Consider the following 25,310-nt stretch of genomic DNA (forward strand, 5'->3'; position numbering starts at 1 on the left):
ACAACTCTTCCCTCGCTATCGCACTGCCTTTTTTGATAGATGCCAATACACCCGGTGGAATGGCGGAATAAAAACGGCACTTTTCGAATCTCGACTTTCGGTCGAGGTGGAGGTCGAGGATGCTGCGTGAGTAGGCGATGAGGTGAAAAGGAGGAGCCTCACTGCACGACGATCACAATGCACTTTGACGAAAGTATGCAGCCCGTGTGTTTGTTGGTGGATCGTGTATGCTCGCAGGCTCCCTTTATGGGCCTATGTCTAATGCAAGACTGCTGGATGGAATGAGAAGTGTCCGTTAAATGACCATCCACACAAGATGCTGGGGAGGCAAAGGAAGCAACAGGGTGCAAAGAAAAATGCACGATTGTGCGTTGCGTTGTATGATGTGAATTGATCAATGACATTTATGGCCGGATGCAAGCGTCCAATACGTACATATCGGTATGGGACTGTGTTTGGCTACAAAGCGCATTTTTCTGCTGGTCTCTATCCACCGAGGAAAAGTGCATTATGCGATGCTGTAACCTATTTCTGGAGTTGCGAGTTGGTGACCAGAAGTGGTGTCCAGTGGGAAGTGATCTCGATCACGGAAATGGCTCAAGTATGTGTGGACATCACGAAGAACCATAATGTCATAATACGAAATATGTAGCTTATTGAAGTTCTTCCTGGTGCCAAAGCCGATTTCTAACGACAAATTTAAAAATAATTCTATTGTAAATGTAATCCTTAGTAAACGACTCAAAAATTTCACACTTCTCAAATAGTATTGTGGATTTCCCAACTGTTGTTATTCAAAATTCCTTCCCAATGTCGAGACTCATATCTGGGCATTAGAAGCACAAGCAAAAATCCTATAAATTATTTTGAGCTTAGAAGAACATCGTGAGCAAAAGAGCGCATAAAAAATAAAGACGCCACTAATGACAGTTTCAAATGATCATTCGAACTGCCTTATGTAAAGTTCCGTTCCGATGAGCATCAAGACACCAAACCAACGTCATGTGTGGTAACCGGGACACAATTCGATAGTGAAACACAGACATTCCCTATCCCTAATTCTTCGCCAGGCTTAACGAAATAATGATAAGCCCTCTCGACAATTTACGACCCAAGTGGACCTCATCTTTATTCCCTGCCACACATCGGTGCCATGGTCCACTACAAGTGGAACCGATGCTTTCTGTTCAAAGGATTACGAAAAGAAAGCATTCTCCCATATTGGGACAGTCCCATAAAGTTGAAGCGAAAAAGGAAAAATCCTCCGCTACTGCTACTTTGAGTGAGCGCGCGTGGAACAAACCAATTCTGCAACCGTACCTAGTCTCTCGAGCTCGATTTCAAAGTGCTAAATTAAGCATTCAGAGAAATCAAAGACTCGGTGTATTTGGACACTTCAGAGGCAGCCCGCACTCTGCTCTACTTGAGCTAGAGCAGGGAGAGCTCAAGATGCATGATAGATGGAATTGATTTCATAACTTTTCCGCGGTGTGGGCGGTTTCGGTGGATTCCGATTTCCTCCCTCCACACGGCACTGGTATGTTTTTTCCCCGTTTGAACTCGGGATCCACTGAACCACTTCCGCGTGGTATTATTTAGAATTCCGGAGCATGTGGTTTTCACTTTCGATATTCAACATTTCCACTACTGTGCGAGTACAAGTGAGTGTGTTGTGCAATTCCATTTGACATCGATACTGCAGTGAAAGGAAACTAGATATTTGGAGCTTATTTGTATTGTTTAGCCCAAAACTAGCAGATCTAGTTCCGATTGTAACCGAGCTGCATCCAATCACATTCCAACAGAACGGTCTAAGTGAATGAGAAATGATACGAAAGGCTACAACTTTATGCCAAAACATAAATCAATCATAACGTCTATTCAAGCGGTCGGAATTCCATCAAGCAGATGGTACAACGAATATTGGACCGGGTCTTTGGACTTTGATTTCAATCAGGGATGAGCAACTTCGTTTAGGATCTCTGCTATTCCTGTTTAGTATTTTGTAAATTGTGGTACAATACTTTAACAATAACTATTATGATATGACAACACTGTCGTCTAGAGTTGACCCTTATCAGTTCCTCGAAGCAAGAATTGACTATCTCAAGTATTTCATACAAATCCCAGAAATGCCTTAGAAATCCTAGAATCCTAGAATTCCTGCATTATAGGAATCATGACCTAGAAGGTCATTATTAAAAAGAGAATCAGGGCTCTACATATTTTAATCAAAGAATCAGACTTTAAAGCATAACTTGCTTCAAATAAGCAAACAACCATTGGTTGGTTGCTCCACACTGACATACTCTAATGGCAATCGATCCGTCCGACATCCATCGGAATGAGATCAAAGCGTATGTGCTACAACCGCACGGCTTGTAACTATTTATTGACAGTTGTTGAATAAATTAATCATCATAATGCTTTCCCGCTATCGATAACACAGCCAGCAGGGGCAAGGCAAAGAATCACACAATCGAACATGACATACGAGAAGGACGGTAGTGTCGGCTGCTGAATCCAAACACACTACGCCAGTACGGCAGCACAATGTTGGCCGTGTTGCAAATGTGTTTCATCGTGCGGAAACCACACAACTATAAAGCAGCCTGGTCTATTGCTCCGTGTTTTGTGTTGTGTGTTTATTGCCGGTAGTAAAAATTTTACTTCCCGCTGAAGCAGAGAAATCGATTCTTTGGCGAATTCGTGCTGCGTTCATCCGACAATCGAGGGCTGGGTTGTCTGCAAGAGATCAACTTCTCATCGACTCATAATCAGTCCCAGCATCGGCATAGATATCCAATAATGCTACCCGAACTGTCCCCCACTTGTGGGTGTTCTTTACGATTTTGCTTTTAAAGCTTTTCCTTCTGTTTGGTAGCCCCATTTCGCAGCGTCATCATGGCTAATGCCGACGTGACGATGCCGAATCGGCGGGTTTATTATTGTGACACAAACTATGACACTCTCGCACAGCAAAGTGAACTATCTGTACAGGCTCCGATCAGGCGTCGATCGGACGCTTTCTAGTGATGGAATTTCGACGACAAGCAGACCCACCGTAAAGGGCCTTGAAGGTGACGAGAAGTCCTGTTTTTTTTGCTCGTGTCGTATTTGAACCAATTTGAGCTCCCTCGGATCGGTCGGTTACCGTCGTCGTCGTCGTCGTCATCGGTTGATTGATTGAAATTTCAAATTAGATCATGCGCCAAAGCTCGTTACGATCACGATCGATTGCGATGGTGGCAATTCGGTGGCGATCGGGCTTTGAAGTATATTTTGCCGAAGGGTTTTTAACCGATCATTAATGGTGCTGAAACGTTGGGTCACGGGAGGAATGCAGCTTTGCCATGAGCTTTGCCAAATGCATTCCAATTCTTCATTGACCTTCGACTTCCTTTGCCAAAATGCTAAGTACGCTGGAGGTGAAATACGGGGTGTTGATTTAGATTTATATGTGTATGAGATTTTTTTTCGAGTGAAGGTTAATTCTTACATACCTTCAGATTAACCTTATTTCACATTTTTTAAAGTGATTTTAAAAATGCTAAAATGATTTAATTAAAGCCAATGGAAGGTGTGGTCGTTTAGTGAGTCTCGCTTTGCATTATTATTATTTATATTCAGAAAGCTCTCTTAAGAAAGGATTTTAATGCACATTGCATACCTTCAGGCGTTTTAATAATGATGGAATGCATAATAACGCATTGCGATACAATCAAACGGAACTTGCTTTATGGAGTATCTTAATTGGGAAACACATCACCTGTTCACTTCCCTACCAATGATCCATCTGTCATTTTACCAACAGGTAAAGCATGGTTTAAATTTGCATTACCATACCCCAGACGTACTTTATCCAACAGAAAAAAACCCTTCCAAAAAACCAACTGGTACCGAAAAATAAGCAAACCAATTGCGACCAGACCCATGAACGAGCGGGAAACGGGATCACCTGTGCATCTGGTCGATAGGTCTCCGGTCGGCTTTACCACCAAGGTCAATGTGATGGTTTTTTTGTGTGCCATCGGTACGTAATGATTAACGCAAGCGTTACGGATATATGCTGCCGTCCCCCTGAGGCAGTGTAACGCAACGCAAAAATGCTATAAAACATAAATAAAACGCTTCAATGGAAACGGAACCGCTGCCCGAATTGGCGACAGGACGCGAAATATTTGCTGCATCTGGCATGGCATGGCAGCGAGAGGGAGCGATGGCCCCAAAAATGGTCAAGAATTTGTGGTGGTGGTCACCCAGCTCTTGTAAAAAACGATTTATGTGACATTCCTCTTGTGTGCGATTACGACGCCAAAATGAACCGGTTTTTCTTTTTTCGTTTTGAGGAGATGTTTATTTAGCGTTATTTTCGGGTTGTCTCTTTTCGCATTTTTTTTTGCCGGCCACAGTGTCAGCAGTGTCACAAAGGATGCGCCGTGGAGTGTTTATTGGACAAAATTTAACATGAGAGTGGTAAAGTATTTCTGAGTCCGTACACCCTCAGGTATCCTGCTTAATGAGCTTTAAATTATCATTTGTGATAGCGAACTCCCTTCCCTGTAGCGTGTTTGCACAAGGCGGTGCGGTTTTATTTCTTTATAGCAGCTCATTACGGATGCAAAAAAAAATATTTAAATCTGTCAAAACCTGTTGAAATACTGCGAAGTTTGCGTACGGCGTGCAATAAAATCATAAAATGAAGATATTGCTAATTTCAGCGTAATTTAAGTGCAGTTTAATTTCGCAATCAACAACACTGCAGTTGGGCGCATCTCCCGCTGTCGTCGGAATGGGTTCTCGGTGGAGTGTTTCGCGGGATCCTTCTGGTCCGTCCTTCGTTTCGCACCGGGATGGTGCATCCCAAAAAGCGAAGAAACCCCATTTACAAAACAACACCACAGAAAATGACAAGTGGATGCATCACACCGAATGGGACTGTTCCACTCATCTGCCCGCAGTGTCCTGGACGGATGTGCATTGCGTGGCGTTTTTTCGACTTGCCAGCAATAATAATGCTTATGCCACCTTGGTCCCGATGCATTTCTCACCTTTTCATGTGTAGCTGCAATTCGTTGAAACAATGCCATTCCTCTGCCATAACCTCCTGAAGGGCGCCTTTTTAAAAAGTCACGGAAATTAAAAATTCCAAACCGTCCCTCTCACAGATGACCAACACAAGGACATCTCTCGCTTGGCGGCGGGAAAGGAATGTCCAAGAAAGGGGAGAGATAAAAAATATCTCGCCCGGACCTGCATTGGAGCACTATCATCATTCGTGCGGGGAATTGGCTGTGCATCGTTTCCGTTATTCGTTTTATCGCAAAAATTCACCAACATGATACGCGCGACGATCGATTGTTTCTACGGTATTGCAGCACGCACGGTACCGGTCATCCATTCAGGCACGGCAGAAAAACAGGTTTCGGTCAGGTTCGTGTCTTGGGCCCCGGGAAAGATTGTCATCTTTTTATCAGTGGCCGGGTGGAATAACAAAAAAACGGGACACAAGAAAGAAGCACCACCACCAGCAGCACCGGGTATGGGGTCAGTACATTCGGAAAACCAGCATCATTAGGCAAGGAGCAAGTAGGTCGAATTAATTTGTTACGGAAGGCTGTTTTTTCTCTCGCTCGCTCGCTAGAAGTACGGCGTTAACGAGAGCCGATGGAAATTGACCCATCCGTTCCGAAAACCCGAAGCCATAGTCATCGCCAAAGCCAATCAATCAATCGGCTATCATAAGGGCTTGTGCATAGGCGTAGTGTAGAGTTCCGTGCCAAGGGCCATCACCGAACGATGGCGCAGTGTGCCATGGATCAATGGGTACATAACTAGGAGAGAAAAAAAAAGACTAATTCGAGTGAAGCTAAGGGTCAAAGCTGCATTCAGCAAGTGCACTTCGTCGGTGCAGGGTTCGTCGGATTAAATGCATTTGTAGCATATCTGCTATACAGTCTTAAAAACATTCACCCCATGTCTTATGTTGAAATTCACCCCATGCTCCTCTATCAAGATATTAGAAACAGAACTGCAATAAACAATTAACGCAAATAGCATAAACCTCAGGCGCAATTAAATCAAACATTAATCGCTCACAAGTTACAGGTACTCATTCAATGCACACAAGTTGCAGGTACAAACCCAATAGGCAAAACATAAAAAACATACACCATAGAAGCGTCGACCGCGCAAAGAGCTTACGCAAACTCAATCCATACCCGATCAATACGCAGCGATAAAAAAAACCCATCGCGACCTCATTGCAAGACAGTACAGGTGCGCTTCACGCCAGAGTTGCAACCTTTGCAATATAGCAATAGACCCTATTGCTTGACTTGGTTCAAGTTAACAACAGGAAACGACCTGTCCATACATAGCTTATATGAAACAGAACTAAGCCGCCCAATAAATAAGAACTAGAACTCAAGAAAACAATTAAACCAACCAATCAAAATTCAGACAAACAAAAGCATCAAATTTCAACTAGTTCGATATCTAGGTTAATGGAAAATTCCATCAAATTTGTACTCACGATGTTTAACCGTAATTATGTTATAAAATAAAGATTGACAATTGACTAGGCAGTCACTCGGAGTCACTCGCAGCTACGTGCACACGCTGTTACTGTCGTAGTTGATCGTTATGCTCAACTAAAGAAGTCTAGTGTTTTATTGGGGACTCTGTCCCTATCCGTACTGAAAGAAATGTAGACCTATACATGGTGTGTTGTCCCGTGGTGATCACGTATGACCATGTTGTATTATGGGACAAGCAGTTATATTACACATTTATTCAATATTATAGCAATATTCGCTTTTAAAAATAATGAGAAATTCGAAAAACAATTTCGATATTCGATATCCGCCTGGTAGTATGCAACAAACGCCTGGTAGTATGCAATTTATTTTTCATTTGTACCTATTAACATAAGAAAAAAAATGTTATTGCATAATTGTAGGAGTTGTACTCAAGTTACAACCGTCAAATAATCTCGCTTCGTCGGTAGTATGTGAAGATTTTAAAGTACCTTCAAATAGCTTCTAAAATACCAACAAATCAAATTTAATATAGACTGTATCTAGGGATAGTAAGCAAAAGGCTTGAATATAATGCACACGACACAAATTAAATTATTCATTCGTGATATATTTCACGATAAGACTTACAAACCCTGCACAATCGTTTTGTGCGCTAACAAACTGACCTATTTGCTATTTTTTTCCGCAAGAAGCAAATATTGGGAAAATTGGTACAAAGTGTTGAAGTGCTAAAATTAAGAAGAAAAAATACGCTCCCATACGAACGTAACAAGAATATTATAAGCCTGAAAAAGAAGTATTGAATGTTTTTGCAGCCTTGTGCAAAGAGCAATAAACTTGACTAGGAAACATGTTCATGTTTTGTGTGTAGTAAAGAATTGGTAGCCGAAAAAATAGCTTCACTAGAGAGAGAATTGCAAATTCGCATGTTGGGTAAAGAAGAACGATAAATCTTCGTTACGCTGTGTAGCATGAAATGTGAGCTAGTTTTTTTTTTTGTGTGTACTCACAGCCTTATTTAGGTGAGTGGGTAAAAAGGAAATAAAAAAAAAACCCGCCCGTCCTATGCTCGATTAGCAAACGGTCAGCACATGGCGAAAACGAACGCTCCAACGGGCGAGGCAATGGAAAATTAAAATTTATTTTCTCCAAAACCTCTGCTAGAGGGGGGTTGGGTTTTGTTTTGCTTCGAAGAGTTATACTCAAGTCTAATTATTTTTTTACCCTCCGGTTGAGATTTCTTTGTTTTTCGGGTGAAAACCCCCCGCCCGCCAGTTTAGAGAATAGGGATAATTGGAAGTTTATCTTAATATTTTGCTGACAGGAAAATGAGAACAAGACAAATTTTTACTTACTTAATGTGCCAGTGTTCCTACCAAAGCACATTTTGAATTTTATATCCCCTAAATTGTTCCCACAAAACACACAAAGAACAAAATGCTTTGAGAGACCACCTGAAGGAGAGTCGAGGCACATGAGGCACTAGTTTTGAACATTTTGCCTCAAGAAACTTTTATGCACTTTGCAAAACTCTGTTCAACAAAGCTTGAATACTTTTTCCTCACCTCGAGGCACACACACAGACAAACACAGGTAAGGAAAGTTTGTAAACTAGGTCGAAGGATATCCGCATCCCCATGCTTGAAGCTAGATGTCTTTTTGCAGTTTTGTTTCGTTTCGGCAGCTCAAAACTTTCATGCAAATGCCATTTCCGGTGCTTAAGTTTAAGGCAAGCGAGGGGTTAAACCTCCCCGCCAAAGGATACTCACGTTTGTTGACAGCTGACTGGAAAGGCTCATGACTTGGTCCCGGGCGTCGGTCAGTTCGCGCTTTAGGCGACGCACCTCGCCCGCCTGCCGCTCCTCGGTGGAACCGTATAAGGATGAACCGCCGGAAAGCAGCGACGCCTGGCTGCCGTGCACTGTTGTGGATGGAAATGAACCGATTAGAATAAAACGTTACGGCATACGGCACACGGCACATAATGTTTGCTTCTTACCTTCATCGTTCTTCTTCGGATAGGTTAACCGGGTACCGGTTCCACCGCCGGTGTGGGTCGGCGAGAGCAACCCCGCGAATCCGCGGGCCGGCGGTGTCGGCGAGGTCGGTTGGCTCCACGGGACCATGCCACCGTTGGCCCCGTGCACAACAGTACCGACGGGAAGACAGTAGTACGGTTCAATTTCCACGTCCGGGCCACGGCTCAACATCGAGGGATACATTTTCTCCGATTTGGTTGATCTAAGGTTGTCAGAAAGCACGAAATGGAAAAAGTTAGTCCATATGTTGCTATACAAGTTGCAATGTTGGGAAAGTATGTTTAGGGTTAATATCGTTACGTTTTGCTGATGCGATGACGCTACATGAAAGACCATTATCATACGCGGTGATAGGAGAGTGAAACTTGCATTAATAGCATGAGAAATGAATGTTTAAAGAGCCGGAAAGATGGCATGAAGAACGCGGACAGTTGGTAGGGGTGGAGTGCATGCAAACAGGCGACCAGTGCGACCAAGTACGATTTGCCGACCGCTGCGTAGGGCAGCTGTAGAAGGTGGTCAACCAGGACACCATCACGGACTGTGTGGCGATGGCATGCGAATAAATATTTAAATCGCAAACAGTTATTCAGATTTTGAACTTCTGCTTGTGCCGTGTTTCGCATCGGGTTCCCACCCTAACCCGATCACAGACTGGACGGAATGGATCACGAAGCATGAAGGAACTACGACGACAAACATTCGAGCACTATAAATGGTCAGAACGAACAGCCTCACCGGGAGGGACTGGCAAGTTTTCCACGACTCGCATTAGGCAGGTTGGGTCTCAGTCTCAAGCAACCTGGTCCAGTTGGACCTTCCGTCAAACGTCAACTCCAGCGGACAAACATCATGCCGTGTCGACAGCATTTATGATGTGGCAATGGCAACATACGACGACAAACATGAGGATGCTGACGTGCTTATGCTTATGCGATGCTGGCTGCGCGCATCGTACGCTAAATAAGCGTCTCCAAATGGGCGAATAAATATTAAACTGACGCGACATTAGCGTTAGCGTTTACTTCGCCTAAAACCAAAAGGGTCAATGTGGGTGGAACGCGGTAGGAGTACGATTGACGGGTGCCCTTTGTTGTTCCGCAACCGGTTGCCCGAAATCCGTCTGCGTCTTTAATGAGAAAGTTAATCGTTGTCGTGCAGACATCCAATATGGTCCGAGGGTCAAATGAAGAATTATGATTTTTCCTTCACAGTTTGGACTGTGTCGCAAATAAGTCGGCTAAGAGCGTGTTGTCAAATGGATCCTTTGCGGTACTGAGCACTATTCCTTCTCCTAGGTCCTAGGTGTGCTGCAAAATAGCTTCATTTGCAGCAATCACCATGTTACAACTTCCAACAATTTTTCCCCATCGCTTCGAGTTGTCGTTGACGGTGTGGGACCGTCGTCTTCTCTCCACCGGCCAATGTGTGTGCTATTATCGTCAGCTACTTAATACGATTTTTATGACACGATGAGTTTTACGATGCCTTCCATACCATTCCACACGTCCCCCGCTTGTGGAAGTAATTTGGCGGCTCATTGTTCATGTAAAAATCTCTTCGTGGCTAAAACCGGACCGGGAAATTCCACTGCATCGTAAGCACAACATTGTAGAACGCACGTCTAGGAAAATGGCATTAAAACGCTGGACAAACTTCAACATTCCTTCCAATATGTCTCAACCAACCCCGGGATAACCTCGTCCATGTGGCCAGCGCACAGGGTGTACAGTCAGAAAATTAGTGGCAAGAGCTACAAACTGTGAAATAAAAAAAACATTGGATGAATGAAGAGAGCGAGGGAAAATATGAGCCTTACAAAGAAGAAAAACGTTATCCGACCTTTCGTACAAACCCTGCCGAGAAGCGATGAAGCAAGCTGGTGGAATGGAAAATTTAATTCCTTCCATTGTCTATCGCAAACCAGTGGACCTCTGGCAACACTGGTGGTCTGGTGAAGCCTATCCCAAACACCCAACAATGGGTGTCCGCAACGATGCGTTCAAAATGCAATAAAACAAAGTAAATTTAATTAAAAACTTTTTAATCTTATCACACCCAGCTGCAGCTTCTGCATTATGGTGTTGGCTGGGGGTCCTAACTACCAATAGCTCAAATGGTCATCGAAAGGAGGAAGTGACGTAACACTGAATGGCAGGAACCTGTTTTGAATTCAACTCCACGGTTGAAGGAGATCACATGGACGTTCTTTTTCGGTATACCCTAGTCAGCGCAATATCTTCATTTAACATCATACTCCGGGGCTATTGATTGGGTATCGAAAGTACCGGTGGTGAAGGCACTCTATCCTTGGTATCGATTGGAATTGGTGGACTCTTCCTCACGTGCTCGTCATTATCCGTGCGAATGGTGCATAATTCATGGCCGATAACACACACACACCAGCGAACGAAGGATAGAGGAGAACGCACCGAGACTTATCAGGTTTGCCTCCAAAACCCGAAAAGCGGAATAAAGGGAGTTCGGGGGGAACTCCGGCACCATAATGATGGCTGTCAATCGTGCTGTGAAAATGCAATGCGTAAGTTGATGTTGGGACGCGGGAAAATGGGAGTGAAACTTGATTAAGCTGTACGCGTGCATGCAGGCAGGTGTGTATCACGGGGGAAGGCGAAAAGGCTTGCCCTTCCGAAAATGTGAACATTCCGGACACGAAGGAAATGCCACGTCGCTCTGCAGGGGAAATAAATTTTCCAGTTCGTTCGTTTTTTAGTTTCCTTTTTTTCCATCCCCAAGCACATGAGTTACGAAGGGCAGGGTTTTCGCTAGGGGCATGCTATGAATGTTCATGGGGCATATTGATTTCCAGTGAGGTCACATGGTGTTTTAAATGTGATGAGGTGATGGTTCGTTGGATGTCTTTTTGTTTTGTTGGGCAAGTCTTCTATAGGTTAATAACGATATCTACCTGGGGTAGGTCCTCTCTTTCAGATAGCTATCCAAGGAGCGTAAAGAAATGAGAAAATTAAAGGTGTTACGAGATTGTGTACAATTAGAACGGAACATTCTTCGGTGTGCGTACTAAAGGCATTCCGGGATTTTTGGGACATCCTATAAGCATTTGCAAAATAGACGCAAAAAGAAAAGAAAATCGAACAAGCAGAAACACATAATCGATACTTTGTGGAGCCATCAGGATATGGAGACTCGTGGACTCTCTTTCTGAGCATGCGAACCGAAAAATAACATAACCATAATGTGGAGCCACATCCGGCAGACCATTAAATTTTAGCACTCTTGTGAACATTGGGCGATAAACGAAAACAGCAACTGAGAAGCGAGAGCAAAAGCAGCAAACATCGTAAAGCAGCAAACGAAGAAACATGTAAAAAGCGCACTAAACATCGACGCAGCACACGGCGCACACTTTGAGTCTTTGGAGTCCTTATTAGAGACTGAGTAAGAGTGAGTGAGTGATTTGAAACCTTCGCGAGAGTGAATGAGTATAAATCAGCATGAAGAGTTTTTATGACTCCTTTATCCACTCTTTTGCGTTAATACTCACTCTCACTCTCTGTGCCGACTAGAAACTCACTCAGGAGTGAGTCAAACTGTTTTATCACTTTTTGGATTAAAATCACTCTGTAAGAGTGAGTAAAAGAGTATTATCACTCTTTTGAGATTGTAAACACTGGTGATGAGTGAGCAAACGTGTTTTGTCACTCATTGCGGATTTTAATGCCCGCCAGAGGATTTCGGGTTAGTAAGAGTGAGTGAGTGAGTTTCTCTTGTTGGATTGTATACATTGAGTAAAACAGGAAGATCGTAAAAGAGAGTGGCAGTGTGTTTTCGATTGAAATCGATGATTAGGAGTGAGACAAAATGATTTATCACTCCTTTTGGATTCAAATAATGCTGTAGGTGTGATTATATGTTAAAAATTTATTAAGAACAATTATTCACACGTAAAGAATTATTTCAATCCAAAAGGAGTAATAAAACACTACCCACTGAGTGAGTTTCTAGTCGGCACAGAGAGTGAGGGTGAGTATAAACGCAAAAGAGTGGTAAAAACATTAATGAAGTGTAATACTTTTTAATGAATCTCAAAAGAGTGAGTATAGGTTTCAAATCTTTAATTCCACTCTTTGACTCTGATTCAAATCATTGAAAAGAGTGATTATTCTCATCTCTACTCGTTATGACTCTCAGCACAAAGGTCCTTTTTGTGGGGTGCGAAAGACAACATTGACAATCGACACACTGAGACAATGGCACGGAGACTCCCGGGATGCATAATTACCTGATGCTGTTACTACGGTTCAGACGCGGACTGTTTGCGGTGGCCGACTGTTGGTGTAGATGGGGCTGCTGTGTTTCACCGCGCGTATGATGCAGCAGCTTGTGGGGTCGGGTGACTGAACCGGGTGATCCGGTGACTGCTGCGACCGCGGCCGACGGTGCAGTGCCGAGCGAGATCGCATCCAGCGTGTCACCTTCCGACAGCCGGCTGCTGGCCGTGTTCGAGTGCTTCAGCCACATCGCGTACGAACCGTAGTCGGGCTTTACCTCCGCATAGGTCTGCGTGTCGGAGAGGCTACCATCGGTAAGCTTGGCGGAGGCGCGATTGGACATTCTGAACATTCCCAACCGGAATTGGTTTTTGGCGAAACAAAAAGGGGGAGCGTAGTGGGGGTTGAGGTTTAGCAGGGGATGGAGCAGAAAGAAACAAACACAGTGTAAACACAGCAATCCGGTTCAAAACCACACCGACCGAAAGTCATCCAAGAAAACGTTAGGGTACGGTTGGGTTAGGAAAGAGAGAGAGAGAGAGAGAGAGAGATACGAAAAGAAACAAAAATGGGTTAGTGTTAGCGGGGCGAGTTCTGAATGAAGAGAATGTTTAGCAAACGGTGTTAGCGAACGCTTGCCACGCGGGAAACACAAACCTATGTTGGAAGACATGCATATCTAGACCGGGCTTAGGTAAACTGTGCGTCCCGGAGCCAAACCTTTCTTTCACCGACTGGCTAAGCTGTGCTGCACCGGGCCCCGTGAGCGAGAAGCTTCGATACTGCGGGTGTTGTTGGACTTCTAAAATGAACAAGAGACACAAGAGACGGGCATTAGAAACCGGTGGTCAGATTGGGGCAGATTGCGCCGAGAAGGTGTTTGAGACTTACTGGCTTGGAAGTCGGCGGTGGTGGTTTGTGTGCCACCGGATACCTTCAGCTTGCTCGATCTTGGCACGGCCGAAACGTGTGCCGTTCGTCCACCGGTGAGAAGATTTTGTCCCTGTTGCTGCTGCTGCTGTTGCTGCTGGTGTGGATCTAGGCCCGGCATGCTGGAGCCACCGTTCGTGCGCTTAATGTAGCCGAAGCTCTGCGGGACACCGGCCGCCTTGGCGCGGCTCGAGCTACCCTTCGACGAGGGTGTGCTTCGGCGCGACTGGCCCGGGCTCGAACCAGCCTTGTCCTTGCGCGAAGCGGTCGGGCTCGGTGGCTGTGAGCTGTGCTGGCTGTTGGATGGTTCCGGCAGCTTGCCCCAGTATTCACGCCCGTTCGGCCCCACCGTACTTCCGCTGCTGTGACGTGCGCTGCTCTTGCCGTTGACATGTGAGTGCTCCATTGCAGGTGGGTTCGTTCCCACACTGTCCAGATGATCGCCACGGCTGCTACGACATCTGCACGGTAGAATGGACGAAGGAAAAAAAATTACATTAGTTATATGCACACCTCGCACTTGATGGAAGCGGACTGGAAGAAGCGGATAGGACACGTTATTAACGATATCTGCAGAAAGTGAATTATCCTTGCGAAATAATTAAACATCCAGCAGTGGGCCGGAACTCGGACGGCCATTTGCAGGGCCATAAGTCTTCCACTCGGCAAACCGGAGCGATCTGTTTCGGTAGTTTTGTGTACCATACGCCGGTACCATAAGCAACGGCTCCTCATACGGCTACTTTGCATATCAACATCAACACTACTTGCAGGCGTCGCGACACTGGTCGCTTTCTGTTCCTGCCGTGTGCGACTATTTATTGCACACCGGCCTAGTGCGCGGCGTCTCGTTTTGATAAATCCTATCATGTCGCGAGTGGCGGGTCCTTACGCTGGCGGGCTAAGTTTGGCCGGACGGTTTGTTGGACGGTGGGAAAATTTATGCTATGCCCGGTCCGTAGGAACAGGAACGGCAAATACCCGGGGGATGTTATTTTCCTGATAAAGCTTAATTTAATTTTCCCACCGGACCATCACACGCCGCGATGGACATTGTATTTGAATGTTTGCATGCGATAAACCCGTTCCCGAATGTCGGACATTAGGCCATCACAAGACGGCAAACTTGAGTTGTTAAATATTATGCATTTAATGGCTTCGGAAGGATATGAAATTGATGATAAACTATCCTCGCGATGTATATAGCTTTTATAAAGGAATATAATAAGAAAAGCTTTTTAGTAAAATTATGGTACAAAAGATTACAAAAACCTGATAGAAACACAAAAAGATAAAGCGAACCGTTCAGAACTTCTTAGAGAGCTCAGAAATGTAAATACGCCTAAAAGTATGCAATGCCCCATACAATGCACTATGGGTGCACAAAGAAGATAGAATGATCGATGCGAAGAACTATGGGATAAATGGTGGACATTTCACGAATTGGAAGAAATCTCCTTACACAACTCTACAATACTCGCGACAGTGCAAATAATGGCGCATGAAGGATTATGGCAATAGAAAGAAAGCTACCACAGTCAATGCTATGAAATGCCGTTTGAAGACGCCAGCATCGATCGATGCAGGTATATAAGCGAGCGCTGTTTTTCAGTGCTGAATATTTAAAACCGTTTGCCATCATCCCTCTATCATGATGTTTGCCATTATTTGCACAGTTTTGTGAGTGCTTGGAAAGACTATTGGTGACGAAGAAACCCTTTTTACGACACGATGCGAACCACCACCGCTGACAGACAGTCTGAATGTGGTGGAATATTAATCAGTGCGATTTACATCGGTAAACAAGGCATCGCGGTAGAAAGCGGTAGATCGGTTTTGCAAATGAGACATCGGCACAAAGTTGACGCTTCGCGTATTTATTTCAAAAACTTTTCTTGATTGTCATCGCATACTATTTGCATGCATTAGGGCGAGGTGGGAAAAGCAAATGATCTGCTTTTAATTGTAAAATAAACTTGACTTTGACTGCTTTGGTTTTCTGTTTCCATGGATAGTGCGCAATGTTTGGAAGCGCTCGCCTAAATATTGTTAAAGCGAGTAAATTGCCAAATTTGGTTAAAATACAGCGCTTAAAAGAATGCTGTTTGCGCGAAAAATATTCTTTTTTTTTACACAAAGTTATTCACCTCTCTATCACTGCTCTCTACAAAAATAATCCTGTTTATTTAAAAATACTTCTTCGGAATACACATTCTTTTTCTACCAGTCTCAGTCGGTTACCCTAGGTCAGGATGGTGTAAAACTCGGTCACAACCCACCACATAGTCACTCACCCAAAACGTAGACATAAAAAAACAAGTCGTCTAGAGAGTGTCTTGTTTATATCCAACCGCAATAACATTACTTCCACATGAACGATGGACAGGTCACATTCGCCACACCGGACCGGATAAGGAACGGGTGGGTGGGTGTCCAAGCACCATGCTCCAACTTGGAACGAATTTATTAATGCGGATAATCCGTCACTCGCCGGCAACAGCAGCGCGTTTCTTTGTGAGGTTTCTTTTGCCTAGGCAATGGAATCGCCCAGTAAATACGCGATGGGTAAATATTGACCTGCAAAACGGGCTGCCACGACTAGCTTTGAGCAATTCCCTTTAATTAGTCATCCGCGTGACAAGCGACTCGCGTCTTCTTCGCCATGGTTGACAGGGCAGCACAGGGAACGGAGAGAGGCTAGGAAGATGGCTTAATTGAAATTAATGGAGACGCATGGTACGCCGGGTCGCGCTGCCTTCCTTCAGATGTTCTGTCTTATCACTATCACAGTTCCTTGAATGGTGCAGCATATTTTTCATTCCCTTTTTTCATTTTTTCACTCACTCTCTCCCCCACAAAGTGCCCAATCCTCAATGGAATCAGCCGGTCCCGAATGGAATTGGTTCCAATTAGGTTGGAAATAATTTAGATTACACGCTCTCGTGTGTCCACTCGCTTCGAATTGCTCCGATTGCACGGAACCATTGGAATTGAAATGTTTCTTGCGATTGCGAAGAGCGCTACTCTCCAAGCGCTACTCTCAAGTGCAAGCGTACTTTCGGGTGGAAGTCCACTCCTCGGGGAAGTCGGTCGATAAAGTGCATTACGTGCCCGTGCCCGGCGGCAAGAAAGTGCATCCTTTGAACGCTGGCCATGTTTTAGCAAAAAGTGGATGTGAAAGGTTTTTTCTACGATTTACCGTGCCCCAAGGCACCGTTACTAGTTGCGTCCATTTCGTTTCACAATTCGGTAAAGCAATTTTCTTTTCTAGACACTTTTTTGCTTTGCACATGGTTGGAACACGGACACGAAGGTCACGGAGCGGTAAAAGGAAAGAGCAAACGCTGGATGCGGGCCTTTGATTCGACCAATTTATTTCGCTCATCACGCCACACTTAAGAGCCCGGTCGTCTCCGTCCGCCGGGTACTCTCTGCAACTCCCGGAGATTTCTGCGGCTGCGTTAAAGTGGTTTTTGAAAAGTGCAAAGTGTCTTTTTTTTAATATAAAAGTATTGCCGTACGTTTTACTCTTTGCGCTGGACAAGTGCAAAAGTTGTCAAGTAGCAGAATGTAAATTTCGACAGGAGCATTTTCTTTGAGCTGTTTGCTCGCGTTGTTTTTGTTTGTTTTTGAGACACAAAAAGTTTGTTTCAAATGTAGAACAATACACGACAAAGAAACAAACAGAAACAACATTTCTTTGACAGTAACATGCGGGTGAAGGTTAGGTGTTGGGAAAAGTTTTGTTGTTTAATGCAATGTACTTTTGCACGACAAACGAGCAGGATTGATCCTAGTGATTTAAGTTATTTTTTTTACAAAAAGAGATGATCCTTCTAAGAACTTCTTCTAACAGATTCTTCTAAGAAATCTGCCAAATAACTCACTAATGCTTGGATATTGCATAGCTTCAAGCAAACCATCTACAGACAGTCCCCGAGATACGCGGTTTTTGAAAATTTGACACATGAGCTAGTTTATAGCACAAAACCTAAGCAAAAAGATGAAAATTGGTCTAAAATACCTTTTTTGTCACATAAAACATTTCTTTCTAACTTATTTTTATGTATTCTTTCTAAAAATCGCATGATTCGATTAAAAAATTAAGATTGAGACGAAAGTCGACTCTGTGACTTTGAAGTATAAACGAAATTGCACCAAGATTCGACTTACGCGAAAATTTGAGTTACGCGATTTTTTTTCCGGATTAAAATGGTCTCCTATAATAGCGTATCTCGGGGACTGCCTCTAATTCAGATTTTGGCAGAAAAGTAACGAATTTGCATGATTGAAACTATTCTTTTCACGAAAGTTTCCTTTGAATAGACCCAATGCCGACCTTCTTAAACGAATAGACCAGTGGAATGTCAATCACAAAGCATGACGAAGACGAAAGCCAATGTAATAAAAGTATTTGCTTGCTTGATTGAATAAAAAACTCGGTTTGATTTGATTGCAAATCCGAAGAGAGCATGATGGAGTCGACTTTTAAAATTTTCTTTTACAAAACAAAACGCTCGACAAAATGGGCGATGGAATGCTGGACTCAAAAATACGATGAAACGGACAGTAAAGTTGATTGGCTTGGGAGATTTTCTCGTTTACGATTTAACCAATATCAATCGATGGGTATGTTGTCCATGGAAATACCATTAAAACAGTAAACCACCCGACATCGACACCGATGTTCGTTGGACGCGTTTGTAGCTTCCTCCCCATTTAGTTCCGTACGGGGATTATTGTAACGATGAGTTTTTCATTGGTGGATTTGCACATTACTTTGGAGCTACTAAAATTAAACTGGTTTAGCCTTTTATAATGGTCACAAAACAAGGGATACGAACCAAAACAAAAAAAACTCAATTGAACATGAAAAACCGAACGAGCAACAATCATACACGGAAAACGAGAGCGATAATCTCATAAGGAATATCGGAAAAACACATTAGCACGTGTACGAGAAAGGGGAAAAAATAAATCGATTTTATCGTTCGTATCGTTTTGTCGCTTCTGAAATAATAATAAAAAAAATGGAGCCGAAACAAATCGATACTCATCACCACTTGTGGACGTTTTAAAAAGAAAAAATGGAATTCCCCGATGCAATAATATCGCTTGGTCGATAACTAAGTTTTCGGAAGAGTAAAAGAGTGCCGTTCCGTTGTTTGGGATCATTTGAAATGCAAATGAAATGCACACACAGAGCGAGAAACGTTCAAGAGGAGGATCCTCGCATTTTTTGTTTGTCGGTTAATGGGAAAAAAATAATTATGACCGAACCGATACACACATCAGATCAGTTGTTTGTCGCGCAAAAGTCGCACAAATGACAACCACTCGGAAGGAGAGAAGCGGATGGAAGGGAATGTGTGGTTAAATCCAATTAACGGCAACACGGACGCACTGAACGAGGTGGATCCGGCATCATAAATCATATGCATTTCTGAGCATGCAGGATAATCATGCACACCACACCAATCCAGCATACCAGTGCGTACGGAAAGGACATCTCCCAACGCGAACGGTAGTCCGGATAATTCAATAATCCGTTCACGCGTTCCATAAATCATGCGAAGGATGGTCACGCAGTAGCGTACTGCCTTCCATGCCGATTTCCTCCACCGATGGCGAAATTTGCCGTAATTAATCGATCCTGCGTGTGTTGGTTGCCACCTCGCACCTGTCACAAATCGGGCCGTGTGTGATCGTGCTTTATGAACCCAGATAAGAGTTAAGATTAAGGATGGAGCACATCGATAAAATGCAGAGTGGAGAATGTGGGGCATAAATCATCGGTTGTGGAATGTTGTGTTTGCAATGCAAATCATATGTTTTAAGCTTTGCACCGGGATATTGACCGTATCAACGACTTTCCACCGGCTCGACCTGTTCGCCACAGCAACAAGCTTTCCTTGGAAAAACCCCCTGCTTGAATCCCTGCCTCAAATGATGCTGGAACGGTGTGCTTTGTGCGCCTGCCAGATAAATTTTCATTTTATTTTCCACAAGATTAGATCAAACGGGCTTTAACGGGGATAATCAGGAACAGGAATTAAATTGGAAGTGGAAAAAAGACAGCAGATATATTCGCATTTCTCTCTCTCTCTCTCGTTTGCAATAAAAGCGAAGAAGATGTGCCGCGTTTCGAAAGTATCATACGGCCCCCGCATAAAATCCTTTGGCGAGGCAAGGTTGGTTAAAAATAGGCCAACCGTATGGAAAAGGACGCATGAGAAAATTTCTACCCCTTTTTCCCGACCGACCGACTTGCCGTGGTTTAAAAGGACCTGTGAGGTAAATGCTCTTTTTTTCACCTACGTTGCAACCCTCCCCGCACTACCGATTTCGTTTATTGGCGGTTCGATTGGTGAAGGGTGCGCCGGTACAGGGTAACGACCCTAAAAGCACAACCTAGAGGGCGCCTCCATAGCCGATGGGAATAATTTGACTTTTATGGTCCGGCACAGCAGAGCGGCACCTCCGGAGCGACTCGGACGGAAGCCTCGAAAGGTGATCCGTTGCGGTTGAGCAAAAGGATTAAGGAAATGGGTTTTGAGCGACTAGGTGTGTGTGTGCGTGTGTGTGTGTGTGCTTAGATTGCTTTACGACCACCATGGTTGAGGTTTTTACGATCTGGCGTGATGCTGCTTTTTCTGTGTTTGTGATAAAATAAGCTCCATGGTTTTGGAGCACTCGTCGCAATTTTCGGAAGAAATGCGCAACGAATGAAAACCACATAAAAGTTAAAAATAAGTTTTTTGATTTTAATAGATCGTAATAAGCAAGTCGTGTTGCTGCTAAAAACACTTGGTACACTGTACATTTGGTTTTAATGGAGTTTACACAAATGGACAAAAACGCCTAAAGGTATGCAATTAATAAGCAAAGGTTGCTTGTTTTGGGATATCAAAAAAGGGAAAAAATTTAAAATGCCTGTTTTGCTTTTCTGACAGCGGGAAAAGTAAACATATTTTGTGGTCATGAAGTAATATAATATATTTAATCACCGACCTCTTACTCCTATATATATCATTTATTCTTCAAACTCAAATCGTTCTCAATTTTCAACCAGCGAGATAAAATATCGTTGGCTCTGCAAGGAACTTGACGGCAGTAAAACATGGCTCAATTTTTAAAACCATGCCAAATCGTTCCTTCAGACGTGAGATGCGGAGAAAACTCAACATCGAGCATTATGAAGGTGCAATTACGAAGAAATATAGCTTTAGCAAAAGCACCACCACCACGAACGCTACATAAATCCTCCACAAAGAATGGCCCGTTTCTATGCTGAACGAACTGATCCTTACAAGAAAATGTAAAACAGCTTTAAATTTGATTCGATGGCTACAGATCAAGCTGACTGTTTAACCTCAACCACCGTAAAACGATGTGTGTTGAACCAAAATTTCATCATTTGCCAGCGAATTTGTTCACACCTTAGCCACCCAACACCGCAACGTGTGGTCGGGAAGGTGTTTTTATTTTCTCTGAATTTAAATAAATTTACTTCCACCAATAGTACCGCTTTCTAGCGCGCTCTCCATCCACTTGTGAAGGTTGATGTTTTGCTAAGGTTCCCTTTTCAAGCACACCTGGGCCCGGGTGTCTTGCGTTGGTTGGGTTAAAATATACACCAATCTTATTTACATAGCATAATTTACACAACACCGCCTGCATTTACACTCCCGCTGACTCATGCCGGTGGTAATAGGGATCCAGAGGACAAAAAAGGCACTGACGGGCAATGTTTATCGCGTTTGGTAGTTTCGCGTGTGTATGTGAGTTACATTGCACCTACGTCGCCTTAAATTAAGGAAAGTAAGGCACTGAAAAACGATCCTTAGCATTAGTAGGATCGTTGGGCAGAAAGTAGTGTTTTGTCAGACCGGTGAAGTGCAATTAAAATGGGCACAGTGTTCGCATGGAAAACTTTCACCTTTTTCCGGCTGCGGCCCGAGCTTTCCTTTGGCTAAGTGGGTACGTTACATAAACGTTGTAAGGATTAAGTGGAATGATTTAAACCCGCTACTAAACGAGTAGGTCGAGGGTTAGCAGCGAGAAGAATAATCATGCAGCTGTAACTGCTTGCTCATTAGTGAGAAAATGGTGATAGAGAGAGGTTTTAGAGTTGTATAGAAATGCTAAAATGTTTTTAAATAATTTAAAATCTTTAGATGTAGTAATGAAAATATTGCATCGTCCCCACCCTGGAACGCCTAAATTTAGACAATTTGCTTGTGTTTTCCTCTTAATGCAATGCAATCATGCAGCTGCAACCGCCTACTCATTAGTGAGAAAATGGCAATAAATAGAGGTTTTAAAGTTGTATAAAAATGCTGAAATGTTTTAAAATAATTTAAAATCTTTAGATATAGTAATGAAAATATTGCATCGTCCCCACCCTGGAACGCCTAAATTTAGACAATTTGCTTGTATTTTCCCCTTAATGCAATGCTGTTAACATCATGTAAGTGTCCCGATGCAGACCAGGATATACGTTTGAAAACAAGAATACTATCAGCCAGCACTTGGATTGATAATAATGTTCTTCCGGATCGATTTTCGACTGAACAGACACGCCATCGCGTATCTCCTTTTAGTTTTCCCCTTCCGATTTTCCTCTGGCATCTTATTTTCTCGTGGAAAACTCCTGCTTCAAGAAGACACCACTCACACACGTACACCAAGTTGGAACTCAGCGTCGTCTTTCTCACATCAGTGCGCCGTCTAGTGCCAGCGGTTTTCTTTACACTTTTCCCAAATATCTCCGTTCGAGAGATTCCGTGAGGAGATATTGAAACGGAATAGTCGCGAAACTGAGCAGCATACCGCTTAAAATGGAACGGTTGGGATAGATTTCATTTCCGGCAACAAGAAGCCAACCATGCGGCCCCATGCAAAGCAGGAAGAAAACCCAACGAAATTCAACGGTGCGCGGTTGGGTTTGGTTTACGAGCAACAAAACAAAGCTATAATTCAATTCCGGCGCCCGAAAACGTCGTGCTCGACTTTCCAGCTCGCTTTCTTCTACTTTGCAAACCGAAGCGAGGGGATTTTTAGTACAATTTGGTGTATTTCCTTTCTTCCTTTGCCGTTTTCACACAACAATTGCGTGGCCTTGTTCTTGTTGTGCGGGGGGATTTGTACGTGTGGTGTGCATTTCCGATCAGGACATACCCTTCAACTTTTTCCGATGCTTGCTGACGCTCGTACTTTATGGAGCTATCGCACTTTAATCCAAGACTGACAGCACGGTAGTAGTAGTAGCACGGTGTAGCCTTTTTAGCTTTCGGTTATTTTGGGGCGTGTTTTATCGGGAAACTTTATCGACGGATTTTATCCGGCTCGTAGGACGAAACGAGTGGTCCCACGGGGTTGAGCGAACCGGGCATGCAAAGGCAGCACAACAATTTTGTTAAGGCAGACTGATGTTCACTGTGTAGCTTCCTTTGGAAGGATTATAAAATATGTTCCACTATTTCGTAACTCACAAGTAAGTGCATTCTAGATGCAGTTTGCGTATCACCAACGGATATCTTGAAAGAGAGGAATAAAATAAATATAGCACACAGAAGCACTTTTTAGCACAATTATATCGTTGGTCCACTCTAATCACAAGGGGAATCCTTCTGGATGGACAACCCCTCCGCTATTCAACAAAGCGTAGTTGATTTTTCCATTGAAGCATTTGATTTTGTCGAACTCATGGAAGCATGTGCATCGAGCTGTACACTTCACCATACGATCCTTTTTGGGGGTTGCATTTTCAGATCGAAGAGGGAATGGCTTTTCACTGCTCGGTCGCTTGATGATGGTAACAGAACTGAGTGCGAGCTGTTTTTTCCAGCGGTAAAAAAGGGGTTGTGCACTTTTTATTTTTCTCGTAGGGAATTATTCCTTGCTCTAATTGTTTCGGTGGTTGCAGCAAACTGTGCCGGATGCATCGATGCACGGCACTCAAACCGGTGCACACATACACCTAGGTTCGCACGGGTGGAAAATACACACATTGTTCACCAACACTAGCTAGTACAAGTAGACGAGCCACGAACCCACCACAACCGGTGGTTGTTGGCAGCTGGCCAATCCATGTCGCAAAAGAATTCTTTCTCGCCGCTCCGCAAAACTGCGATTCGGAGTCAGGTTGAACCTTGCCACTGGATTTCCTCCTTCACACTTCTTTTAGCACGAGGCACACATTCTAGGGGCAAGATGCAAAGATGGAAACCTTCTAGCCGGTTGCACAATGATTAAGGGATTCGAGAAACAGGTTGGTGAGGTTTTGCTTGGTGCTGACACTGCCCTCTTGCAGGACCGACGGACTGATTCACACTCACGACAGGTCCTGTCGGTTTGCTCCTGCTGCTGCTGCTGCTAGCCGAGCATACCGGAACGAGTGACCGCGTGCGCGTTCGCCACACAATGGGAAAAACGCACCCAAACGGTACTCAAAGAACTCACAGCAGTTGAAGGGAGTTTGGGATAAATGGAAAGTTTCATGGTAGAAAATTTCGTTCTTGACAGTAAGCTAATCAATTTGTTTTTGAGTGGAATGCATGATTTTTAAAACAATTAACAAAAATAAATTAGATTCAAATATCATCTTATTATGTAATTTGAATAATTCTAAAATCAAGCAGGACTGTCTTGTTAACTTCTTTAGCTCAAAGCCTAAAAGTATGCATCAAAGCCTAAAAGTAGTAGAAAGAGTAAGTGCTGTGTAACTCAACACTAGTTGCATACCTGCAGGCGCATAAATATGATGTGGCTCTAGCAGAATATTACTTCTTTTAAAAAATGGAAGTTTAGCGAGAAAGCCTAAAAGTATGCATCAAAGCCTAAAAATAGTAGAAAGAGTATGTGCTGTGTAAATCAACACTAGTTGCATACCTGCAGGCGCTTAAATATGATGTGGCAGAATCTAGCAGAATAATACTTCCTCCAGAAGGGTAGTTTAGCGAGATTTTTCCAACAACCCAACAGAGAACAATTCGCTCTCACAAACCGACGGTGAGCATTTCGTTCCCATCGGTTCTCACTCTCAATTTGGGTGTGTATCGTTGTGTCTGCTGAACAGATGATGAGCGTACCCTCGTAGAGGGGTAGTTTGGGTTTGTCTCTTGTACCGGCGGTAAAGGGAAAACTTCCGACTTCGAGCCACCCAGTGCCGTTTGTGAGAACGTGTCCTTTTCCCCCTTAGTTTTCATATCGCAAGCAACCGATCCCTTCCGTTTTGCGGAACCATACATATACCATTGCCATACACGGGCAGAGATAGGACGTTATGACTCATCGCCACCGCACGACTTAGGTCGGCGACAGACGACGAAGAAAGCACCAAACCGTTGGCAAGGGCAACAGCAAGAAGCGACTCCACAACAACTGATAAAATGTGACGAACACAGTGTGTGTCGCCACCGAACTTCGTTGGGAATATTGGAGAACAAATGGAGGACACAATGTAACGTACACACTCCTTCGGTTCGGGGGGAAGACGGACACCAAATCGAAGCACCCGGAAGCAGCGCACTCACAGGAAAACG

General features: G+C 43.8%; 1 protein-coding gene across 1 annotated transcript in view; it reads right to left on the reverse strand.

The window, feature by feature from the left end:
• The window catches only part of LOC128304892 (protein sickie), a 294,004-nt gene that overhangs the window by 73,034 nt on the left and 195,660 nt on the right, over nucleotides 1-25,310 (reverse strand). Inside the window, exons 9-14 of the mRNA XM_053042134.1 lie at nucleotides 13,726-14,225; nucleotides 13,492-13,633; nucleotides 12,846-13,178; nucleotides 11,511-11,537; nucleotides 8,542-8,783; nucleotides 8,312-8,463 (exon numbers count right to left, since the gene is read on the reverse strand). Of these exons, the coding sequence (XP_052898094.1) occupies nucleotides 8,312-8,463; nucleotides 8,542-8,783; nucleotides 11,511-11,537; nucleotides 12,846-13,178; nucleotides 13,492-13,633; nucleotides 13,726-14,225 (1,396 nt within the window). The remainder of the gene's footprint in view (nucleotides 1-8,311; nucleotides 8,464-8,541; nucleotides 8,784-11,510; nucleotides 11,538-12,845; nucleotides 13,179-13,491; nucleotides 13,634-13,725; nucleotides 14,226-25,310) is intronic.

Source organism: Anopheles moucheti, chromosome 3 (genome assembly GCF_943734755.1).
Source record: "Anopheles moucheti chromosome 3, idAnoMoucSN_F20_07, whole genome shotgun sequence".
In the NCBI taxonomy this organism is placed as follows: domain Eukaryota; kingdom Metazoa; phylum Arthropoda; class Insecta; order Diptera; family Culicidae; genus Anopheles; species Anopheles moucheti.